This window comes from Xenopus laevis, chromosome 4L (genome assembly GCF_017654675.1).
Source record: "Xenopus laevis strain J_2021 chromosome 4L, Xenopus_laevis_v10.1, whole genome shotgun sequence".
NCBI lineage: Eukaryota > Metazoa > Chordata > Amphibia > Anura > Pipidae > Xenopus > Xenopus laevis.
Genome location: NC_054377.1, coordinates 138,596,609 through 138,608,413, shown reverse-complemented (window position 1 = coordinate 138,608,413; position 11,805 = coordinate 138,596,609). Strand labels below are relative to the sequence as shown.

The window sequence follows — 11,805 nt, the reverse complement described above, 5'->3', positions numbered from 1 at the left end:
GGAGCACCTAGTAGGAGAAAACTGCACCAGCCCGGTATTCTTCCGGCAAGCACCACAGATCGATTATTTTCCTGCTTCTTTGTTCTTCAAATTTACCAGGGCAGACAAAAGCGCAGTAGAACGAAATAGCCAACTTTTTAATTAAAGTTCGAAGAAGAAGAAGCCGGAAACCTGTCGCTCTGTGGTGCTCATTGGAAGATCCCTGGGCCGGTGCAGGTTTCTCCAGATAGGAGCACCGACCCAGGGTATCAGGTAAGTAAATGCAATTACTTGGGGGTGCCTAACTTTGGTCACCCCCTTAGTATAACAGGACTTTCCTTCTCCTTTAAGGTATGTAGATCCAAATTACAGAAAGATCCGTTAGCAGGAAAACCCCAGTTCCTAGCATTCTAACAGTCCTATACCTGTATATGTTTGCAGTCCAAAACAGTGTCTAGTTTGTAGAAACTGAATACAGTCTACATTTTTAAAGGCAAAACTTTTAACTGCTTCTGGCAACCTTTCTGAAATCTTTACACCTATTTTTGTATGTTATAATTAGTGACATTTTTGTATAGACATAATTAGTGTATAGGTTAGATGTTGTTCCTTTATTCTTAAAGTTTAAAGCATTCTCTCTGATAAACTGGTATCGCTTCAGTATAGCATATTTCCATTTAACGTTTTGTTATGACCACATTTACCTGTGTTAGACTTTTTTTTAAGCTTGTCTTATAAAGGAGAAAGTAGAAACTGAAGAGAAGGAACATATGGTTTATGCCTGACCAAACACTGCTCATTATGATTTTGAAATGACTGCTGGATTTTCACACTTGTAGATGCACCAAGGCAAGTAATTGTGCTGCTGCGGTATACAATTATCTAAGTGCTGGCTTGACAGTGTTCTTTGTGACATGAAAGCAAAATTTCATAAAAAATACCTCTAATTATTTTTCAGAATCTACAATAAAAGTACTCTGCACCTATCGTTGATTTTCTCTCTTGTTAGAAATATAATTTTACATTTACAATTATTCTAAAAGCACCAATAGAAAACATTGTTTTGATGTTAAGGAATGGATACAGAACACTTTAGTTTGACCTTTGACAAAACCCTTTTTTTTTCTGCTGAAATTACTGGTGTGCTGATCGCACAGTAGGAGTCAAGATGGTGAACCATTCAGATGTTTATGTACTGTGCATGGGTCTATATATCTATGTACTGATGTCTTCAACTTAGATTGTCTGAAAGCTATCAGACAATCTTTCAAGAAGTTATATATACAGGTAAGGGATCTGTAGTCTGGAACTTCTGTATCAAAAAAGCTCAGAATTATGGGAAGAATCTCCCATAGGCTCAATTTTAATTAAATAATTTAAATTTTTTTAAAATGATATATTTTTCTTTTTAATAATAAAACAGTTGCTCGTCCTAGATCCTAACTAAGATATAGTGAATCCTTAAAGGGGAACTGTCACCCATTCATAAAAAGCTGTATAATAAAAGTCCTTTGTAAGTTAAACATGAAACCCCTTTTTTTCATTAAAAAAACCATACCTGTTATAAATGTATTTACAAATCGAAGCTGTCAATAGGGTTCCCACCTCTTTGGTTTTGACCCAAACAGCCTGTTTTTTTTTGAAGGGCTGTCTGGGTCAAAACTGCCTGCCAGGTTCTCCAAATTAGGAAAACCAAATTGACATGGCGATCAGCCAATCGATCTGCCCCTGATGTCATGACCCGCCCCCACCATGTCACAAGCCTGCCCCCATTAGGTCATAGCTCCACCCCCTGTCCAGAGTTTCATGGCACAGAAGGTGGAAACCCTAGCTGTCAATCATATATTGCCTGCCCCTCCTCTATGCCTGAGGCATACTTTCCATTTAGCACTTTCTAGATGTCGCTGCACTCCTGACATTCTCCCATACTGCTTGCCATCTATAATTTTGTAGCCTGTGCATGGACATAGCTATTAGGACCCCATTTTTGGATGATACAAAATAATAGTCTCCAAAAAATAGCACCTACTTGCTGTGTTCCAAGACTGAAAAAAGGAAAACATTTTATATAGAGTAAATAAAGTTTACTTTGCTCAACTTACACATTAGAAAATGATTTGGAACTATTTCTTAAGGTGAAGTGTCCCCTTTAATGGAGGTAAAACAATCATATTGTGTTTATTTAATGTTTATATGATTTTAAAGAGACTTAAAAGGATCCTGTCATCGGAAAACATGTTTTTTTAAAAACGCATCAGTTAATAGTACTACTCCAGCAGAATTCTGCACTGAAATCCATTTCTCAAAAGAGCAAACAGATTTTTTTATATTCAATTTTAAAATCTGAAATGGGGCTAGACATTTTGTCAATTTCCCAGCTGCCCCAGGTCATGTGACTTGTGCCTGCACTTTAGGAGAGAAATGCTTTCTGGCAGGCTGCTGTTTTTTACTTCTCAATGTAACTGAATGTGTCTCAGTGGGACATGGGTTTTTACTATTGATCTACCAGGCAGCTGTTATTTTGTGTTAGGGAGCTGCTATCTCATTACCTTCCCATTGTTCTTTTGTGTGGCTGCTGGGGGGGGAAGGGAGGGGAGTGATATCACTCCAACTTGCAGTACAGCAGTAAAGAGTGATTGATATCAGAGCACAAGTCACATGACAGCTGGGAAATTGACAATATATCTAGCCCCATGTCAGATTTCAAAATTGAATATAAAAAAATATGTTTGGATTTCAGTGCAGAATTCTGGTGGAGCAGCACTATTAACTGATTCATTTTGAAAAATGTTTTTTCCCATGACAGTATCCCTTTAAATTATGGAGAGATCCCTTATGTGGAAAACCCTAGGCTCCTATTAATTCTGGATTATTCTCATTCCTCTTTACAGTAGATATAGCTATAGGTTTTAAAGCTATAGTTCTTAAAGGGCAGTGGCACATGTTGCTACTGGGGGAGAATAGTCACCCAGTGACAAATCGCCTCTTCTTCAGGGCGACTTATCTCCCCTAAATGCCTAGAATGTAAATAACGGAATGGCAACCCAAACACAAAGTTGCCTCACGGAGAAACATCCACAAACCTTTACTGGCTAGTTTGGTCCACCACCTGGGTACCATTATTGACCACAGTTCTTCATGTTTGCCCATCATGTTGTCTATTTTTAGAAACCCTCTGTTGTTGATTTCTCATTTCCACTTCATTCCCAGCATACAGAAAATTGGAGGCAATCAGTTTTCTCTTCACCATCAAATCCTGACAACTGTCCATTTCAGACACACTTCTTCCTTTAAAAACCATTTGGATCGAGAAGGGCCAGAACAGTTGCTCCATTTCGGTGTACGGTGGAACATGGGGCAAATTACCTGTTTGGTCGTTTGAAACACTTTGAATATGGTGTGTATGCAAAATTGCTATTGTTTGAGCTCTCTGAGCTCTACAGAACTGTAAATAAGGCAAGCAGACAAAGGCAAGAGAATAAAACACTTTAATTATTGAATGAGGTCTTTTGTTAACCTCATAGGCACTCAAGCACAGGGCACCCACTGAAATAAACTAGCACTTGGTTTCACAGCTACTGCTCGTTGAATCGTAGAACACAGCCACAAGTGAGCACAGACAGACTGGAACTAAACAACTCAGTTACTCCTACAGAATCACCTGCATCATTGCTTGGAAACTCTTTAACCATTGGGGCAATATACTATACAGTATATATATATATATATATTTATATATATGTGTGTGTGTGCGTATTTGATGCCCCTTGTACAAAATCAGGTGGGTGGTTGTGTTTCAAAAACATTTGCTTGACAGATCTTCCCCACCCTAACAAATAATGCAGAACCGTAGAGATGGCGAATGGCGCTGCCTAATTAGCAATTAAGGTGCAAATCTGAAGTTGTTGCTCATTTCTGGTTTGATGTCAACAGTGGTACTGTACGTGTTAGAAGGTCTTGTGGCTTTTTTTGGCAGAATAATCCATCTTAGCACAGTGCCAAAAAGTCTGTAAGGCTTCAGGGGAGCTCTTTTCTGCAGCGTCTATAAATATATGTGATACATCAGTTATATTATCCCTTTAGCTACAGTAAGACACAATAGCTTCTGACCTACCAGTCCATTTTGCTTTACCGATGTAATTGCCTGCGTGGAACCAGCTGATCTGAGCAGAACGGTTTATTTTTGGCACTATATTAGAGGTCCATCGTGCCATTCTGCTGTAGAACTCAATTTGGCCTTGAGCATTAGTGACAGTTGAAAACATTTCAACATGACTTCTGAAACCGCCAGCATTAACAAACCTTGTTCACATCTGAAAACACTCTATAACGTGACTTCTCAAACCTTCTGCATTAAGAAACCTCAGCCAGAATGAATTCCCCAAGGGCTGTTTAAAAGTTTGTTTTCTTTCCTAGAGGCAAGGTTGCGTCGCAGTTGGCAGTTAGTCTGCTTTTCAGAATGTCAGGGTTTTTTTTAGAAGAGATTTTTCTAATACAGTAATATCTTTCTGAAGGCACTACTAACTCCTTCAATCCATTATCCTTGTTAAGAAGTAACCCGTCACTTAGAAAGACAGAGCTATCATGTCAACACAGATCAGCTGAGAGACAGATTGATGAGCAACAACATGATTTTTTTGCTTTCTGATGTATTATTCATTACTTATTTTTAAATGCTATTGTAGTCTCTCAATATATGAGGCTATACCCAAGGGCTTCAACATAGCTTATACTTGAAGCAAAGCGCCATTAAATGCCATAGGAGGAAAAAATCTCACCATGTAAAAATATTCAAAAGAATTGTAATAAATGCACTACTGTTGTTTTGCTTATAAATTGAAACCAATCTTTGCTCCTGATTAAGTTGTTTTGAGGGTTTACTTGCCCTTCATGGATAGTTTAACTACTGATAATTAACAGCATAAACAGGCATTCTATTTATATGGCTCCTAGTGAACATTACATTATATTGTCTATTTACATAGAGAACAATATGACCATGCTCATGTAATGTCATGGATTTGCAGAATGGGGGGGCACATTTGAATATATGCAGGCTTTGAGAGGGACCTTGCAGACTTCTGAACATAATTGGGGGTAATGTAATAAAATACATTAAGTTTGCCCAGGGGCAAAAACCCATAGCAACCAACCAGCAGCTGGCATTTACTGATCACCTGCATCTAATTGGTTGCTATTGGTTTCTGCTCCTGGGCAAAAAGCAGTGCATTTTATGATATATGGGGAGGGGGGGGTAGTGTTAAAATGACAGTTGCAACATTTTAGATGCAGATAGTCTAATCCTAATTCTATGCAACATAGAAATGGCACAGTACAGGTATGGGATCTGTTATCCAGAATGCCTGGTGTGGTGTTTATAAAAATGGCCTGTAGATGTCACTGTGCTCAGACATAATGTGCATACTTCCTGGGCAGCTTAAAAGTGAAAGTTACTGTTGTGTAATGGCTGCATGACTCTGCTAATAAATCACTGGTATACTCTACTCATCCTTGGCAACCCAAAACATAACAAAATGACAACGAGATGGATCTTCTACCTCTGCATCAGCCTGCACCTTTTCTTCCAAACCCTGGTGAGCCTACCATACATTTTACTGCTTGGATCCGTATGTTTGAAAATTACATTATTGCTGCTGACCAAGGGGAGATTCCTGCTGCTAGAAAGTGTACTTTACTTATTCACTGCCTGGGAGCAGAGGGACAGTGTATATTCTATACATTACCATTAACTGATGATACTGAGGATTTTCATACCTTAACTCTACTAGAAAATCATATAAACATTAAATAAACCCAATAGGCTGGTTTTGCTTCCAATAAGGGTTAATTATATCTTAGTTGGGATCAAGTACAAGCTACTGTTTTATTATTGTGGAGAAAAAGGAAATAATTTTTAAAAGTTTGGATTATTTGGATAAAATGGAGTCTATGGGAGACGGCCTTTCCTTAATTCGGAGCTTTCTGGATAATGGGTCTCCGGCTAACGGATCATATATCTGTACGATACTGCCATATACATCATGCTCAGGCAGATTTATCTAAAGACAGGGAAGAGAGGGACTCAAAATGTTCAAAACTCTGGCAGCCTCTATGAATAAATTATTATTGCTTCCAATAAGGGTTAATTATATCTTAGTTGGGATCAAGTACAAGCTACTGTTTTATTATTGTGGAGAAAAAGGAAATAATTTTTAAAAGTTTGGATTATTTGGATAAAATGGAGTCTATGGGAGACGGCCTTTCCTTAATTCGGAGCTTTCTGGATAATGGGTCTCCGGCTAACGGATCATATACCTGTACGATACTGCCATATACATCATGCTCAGGCAGATTTATCTAAAGACAGGGAAGAGAGGGACTCAAAATGTTCAAAACTCTGGCAGCCTCTATGAATAAATAGTTTTTAATTAACAACTACTGAGAGCTAAACTATTTCCACCTTTCCCATTTAGTTTAAGGGATAGTCATATCGTGGCCTTCTGGTTGCTGATGAACTCCATGCACTAGGGGATTCGGTCTGGAAGTTGCAGTTTAACCAACTCTAGGTTGGATGATGGGAGATGTATTTTGACAACAGTTGGGGGCCCGCATTTGGACATGAGCACAGAATTATCTAACAGCTAATACACAATGTAATAAGTTGTCCTTTATAGTTCACCCAAGGCCATTTTCTTGGCATGTGATAGAGCTCTAAGTAGTAATTTCCATTTACTGCTCTTAGGAATTCTGATCTGGACCTGGAGGGTACACTGTACCATACAGCACGAGGTACATTTAGAAAAAACTGTTCCCTTGAGAGATTTGCCTGTTTGAACAGCATAAAAATCATGGCGGAAACATTTTGTGGTGAATAAATACTACACCACCATTGCCAAGTGCACTTTCTGCACATGAAACCATAAGATTTAACCATTGTTGGTTAAATTATATATGAAGTCAAGTATATTATACAGACATAATATCGTTTTTGACCAATTGACTACCTAGTAAGAAACCTCATATTTCGCATTGAGCTTCCTTACAAGTACCATTGTAGAACAATGGAACTAAATTCTGAAATGCTATCACGATGCGCCCAGCGATCTATTGTAGGTCTTGACGTTCTCCAGCATCTCGGCCGGCCGTCTGCTTAACAAGAGATGCTCAGGCACTTATCTTATAGCCAGGGCCACATTTTTGTCACTTCATATTAGGAGATAAGTCCCTCAGACATCTTCTAAAACACACAGAGCTTCCACTGCACTGCTGGGTCCCTGTGCTACACCTCCAATCACAAAAAGCATATTGTTCGACTGAAGACTTGAACATGAACAGCGGCCTGTTGGCATGGATGGCAAAGTCTCCCATCTTTTCTTCTCTGGGTTGTAACCTTCAACTGAGCTCAAAGGAGATGGCTGGTTTCCTGAAAAAAGTAAAACAAAATATGATACATCAGACTAATTTAGTTAGCTGCAACTTTGCAAGTGCACCATAAGCCATAGCATCCAAATAACACATATTTGATTTGTGTAGGTCATTTAGGGGGCAAAAAAGATTTTTTTTTAACTTTTTTTTTTGAGATTTATTAAAGCCCAAAGCAGCAAAAAAACAGAATCCAAAAATCTGCCATCTCAGACCTGCCAAGGTTATGTATAAGTCAGTGGCAGAGGTCCCTATCCTATTTTGAAGTTTCTGTGGTCTGTGCTGGAATTAGCCCGGATTTTCAGGGGTTTAGGGCAAAAATCTGAAAAATTAGGGCTTTTTCCCAAAAAAAAAAAAAATCGAGCCATTCGGGGGAAAAACCTCAGAAAAATTGTAATATTCGGGGTTTCAATTGGTTTAATCGCGTTTTTACCCGAACTGATTAAATCAAGCAGCTTTTTTAATAATAAATAAGGTCAAATCATGGATTCTAGTTTGGTCTAACTTTTTTTCTTTAAAGAATCTGAACAATTTGGATTTTAGTAACTAACCCTCTTACTATTATGAAAGAAATACTTGATTGGTTGCTTTGAGCTGCTTCATTGAGGTAAGAGTTCTGACCTTAAAACATCAGATGACCATTTAGAATGGCCTTTCTATTTCTTTCTGGTGTGCCTCAAAAGAAGCAGTGCAGATAATGGGTTCATGTTTTAGGCAGGGCCGGATTTACCCTCCTTGCCCCCCTAGGCCCAGCTACTGTGCCGCCCCCCCCCCCGCACGCATTCGCATTTTCTGGATGTGAATCTTTTTCCAATCAGGATATTTATGCAAAAGTGGATCAGATGGATCAACTAGCAGTTAGGCTTGTTTGAGATATATCTATATATATTCTCTATATATAGACACCTTTTTATACATAGATGCAGAGAGAGATGTGTCCCTTGTTTTGATAAGTTTGTCAATTGTGCTACAGTGAAAGCCGCAGCATCAGTTAAATATTTATTATAAAATAAAAAAGTCAAATCTTGGCAGCATCATAATCTTTGTAGTTCCTATTTCTCAGCAGACATTATCCCTTATAATACATGAGTGATACTCCGAGTTCCCTGTATAACTCAGCCTGCAGCCTTGTGCCTTTATATGGTCACAGAACAACCCCTCAGTGATTCCTAATATCCTTATCATTTACAGTAGGGGGTACATTATCCCTTATAATACATGAGTGATACTCCGAGTTCCCTGTATAACTCAGCCTGCAGCCTTGTGCCTTTATATGGTCACAGAACAACCCCTCAGTGACTCCTAATATCCTTATCATTTACAGTAGGGGTACATTATCCCTTATAATACATGAGTGATACTCCGAGTTCCCTGTATAACTCAGCCTGCAGCCTTGTGCCTTTATATGGTCACAGAACAACCCCTCAGTGACTCCTAATATCCTTATCATTTACAGTAGGGGGTACATTATCCCTTATAATACATGAGTGATACTCAGAGTTCCCTGTATAACTCAGCCTGCAGCCTTGTGCCTTTATATGGTTACTGGACCCCTCAGTGACTTCTAATATCCTTATCATTTACAGTAGGGGGTACATTATCCCTTATAATACATGATGATACTCCGAGTTCCCTGTATAACTCAGCCTGCAGCCTTGTGCCTTTATATGGTCACAGAACAACCCCTCAGTGACATCTAATATCCTTATCATTTACAGTAGGGGGTACATTATCCATTATAATACATAAGTGATACTCAGAGTTCCCTGTATAACTCAGCCTGCAGCCTTGTGCCTTTATATGGTCACAGAACCCCTCAGTGACTTCTAATATCCTTATCATTTACAGTAGGGGGTACATTATCCATTATAATACATAAGTGATACTCAGAGTTCCCTGTATAACTCAGCCTGCAGCCTTGTGCCTTTATATGGCCATAGAACCCCCTCAGTGACTTCTAATATCCTTATCATTTACAGTAGGGGGTACATTATCCCTTATAATACAAGAACTGAAATGGTTTTCATTTTGTAGGAAGCAGGAAAGGGACATAAAAAAATCTGTAACAGGTTTAGAAGTTAGAACACTTGTGATTCTGCACCTCCAGCAAATCTGGCCGATATACAGCAGATCTGCAGGGGGAATATTAAATGTACATACCAGGAACATATCACCTTGCTGGGACACGCAGCAGAGGCAGCAGCATCACGAGCACAGAGAGGAGTGGGCGGAGCCACAGCGGGAGGTAGGCTGGAAGAGCGGTCCTAAAGCCAGCCAGATCTATCAGGAGCAGCCGACTTACACAAGATGTTAGGGAGCGCCTTCTTGCCGCCCCTAACATCTTGCCGCCCTAGGCCCGGGCCTAGGGGGCCTTTCCCTAAATCCGGGCCTGGTTTTAGGACTGTGGAGGGGTACCCACAATGTCCCAAGATAATGGATAAAATAACAGTTTATAATGCCTTGGGAAAGGGAAAGATCTTAATGCAGAGATTTGCTCAGTGTTTAATAGTTGTTGGTCTTCTGGAAGAAGATAAATATCCCTGTGTCAAGGTTGTCTTGGAAACTCTAGGCTCTAGACCGGGGGCCCCCAACCGTTTTTACCCATGAGCATCATTCAGATGTAAAAAGATTTGGAGAGCAACGCAAGCATGACAGCCTACAGGAGACTCTGTTTGGCAGTACACCTGGTTTTTATGTAACCAAAACTTGTCTCCAATCCATTAATTTAAAAATAAGCACCTGCTTTGAGGCAACTTGGAGCAACATCCAAGGGGTTGGTGAGCAACATGTTGCTCATGAGTCATTGGCTGGGGATCCCTGCTTTAGAACTGAACTGACTGAGGCATATCATTCCTTCCAATGACTCTTATCTAAGCCTTGGACATCTGTTGGAACTATAAAGAGGTCCCCCTGGCATCTGTGAAGGTGATACCAGCCAACCTTGCAATTTAAGTTTTGTACAAGCTGCATGGTCTCGGGATGGTAGCAATTTTCCTTATTACCTTCCATAACCCTACTATTGTGTTATAATCCGCTCCAGGAACTAGATTGGGCAATACAAGAATATATTCTAGTGGTGTTCATTAACAATTAAAAAATGTGTTAGTTAAAAAATCTAGACATATTTCAACCTTCAAAGGATTGAAAATCCTTTCAATAATATGCATCCCCAGTGTATTGAGCTTCAGAAGTAAAAGCAGCTCACCAACAGAACGAAATGTTCATTGTATGAAAAAGGTCACATCTTTTAGTGTATAAATGGGGCCCTCTCCCTCGCTCTCATGATGCACTGACTCACCCCCCCCCCCAGGTAGCTTTTCAGACAATCACTGTTGCTATGGAAATCCATAGGGCCAGCGTTTATTATTCAATAATCCAATTTAATTCATGTTTTCCCTGATGATGCTCAGTTGAGAGGCTTTAAATGAATTTCTACCAACGTCAGTATGTTAGAATAGCATATTTGTATTCCTATTTTTATCTTGGTGAAAAAGGTTGACAAATAACAATATGCCTTTTATTGTTGTATTTCCAGCACATTTCTACCAGCAGCTGTACACACCAGTAACCTTTCCCTGGCACAGTTCTGGAGATCACTCGTAACAGAGATAAAAGGATCATTGCAGTGTTGTCCCTGTGGCTTCTGTTGAACTCACAGATTGCAGAATTGTCTTTTGGGGGTCTTTGAACGACTGTCCACAGCAGGTGCCTCTGCCTTGGACATTAGTTACTGGTTGGGAAATAGCAGAGAAGCCAGTATAGCACCATGCATCGCCCACTTATATTTGTTTCCCCAGCAGTCATGGGAATAGTAGCCTCTTGTTTGTGCAAACACCAGCACAGGGTTATAGTTTCCCCTGGGAAGGGACTGTGGCTGTGGGATAGCAGGTATAGTCGGGAGAGATGGTGCCTATAGTAACAGTGGGATAATAGTCTCTGGGAAGGGAGTGTGGCTGTGGGATAGCAGGTATAGTAGGGAGAGATGGTGTCTATAGTAACAGTGGGATAATAGTCTCTGGGAAGGGAGTGTGACTGTGGGATAGCAGGTATAGTAGGGAGAGATGGTGTCTATAGTAACAGTGGGATAATAGTCTCTGGGAAGGGAGTGTGGCTGTAGGATAGCAGGAATAGTAGGGAGAGATGGTGCCTATAGTAACAGTGGGATAATAGTCTCTGGGAAGGGAGTGTGGCTGTAGGATAGCAGGAATAGTAGGGAGAGATGGTGCCTATAGTAACAGTGGATAATAGTCTCTGGGAAGGGAGTGTGGCTGTAGGATAGCAGGAATAGTAGGGAGAGATGGTGTCTATAGTAACAGTGGATAATAGTCTCTGGGAAGGGAGTGTGACTGTGGGATAGCAGGTATAGTAGGGAGAGATGGTATCTATAGTAACAGTCGGATAATA

At 39.9% G+C, this 11,805-nt stretch overlaps 1 protein-coding gene across 2 annotated transcripts in view; it reads right to left on the bottom strand.

Moving 5' to 3' along the window:
- Window positions 1–6,225: 6,225 nt before the first annotated feature.
- Window positions 6,226–11,805, bottom strand: part of LOC108714687 (kelch domain-containing protein 8B) — a 122,332-nt gene continuing 116,752 nt past the window's right edge. For both annotated transcript variants that reach the window (XM_041590864.1, XM_041590865.1), the window contains one exon: window positions 6,226–7,402. In XM_041590864.1, the coding sequence (XP_041446798.1) occupies window positions 7,206–7,402 (197 nt within the window). In that variant the 3' untranslated portion in view covers window positions 6,226–7,205. The remainder of the gene's footprint in view (window positions 7,403–11,805) is intronic.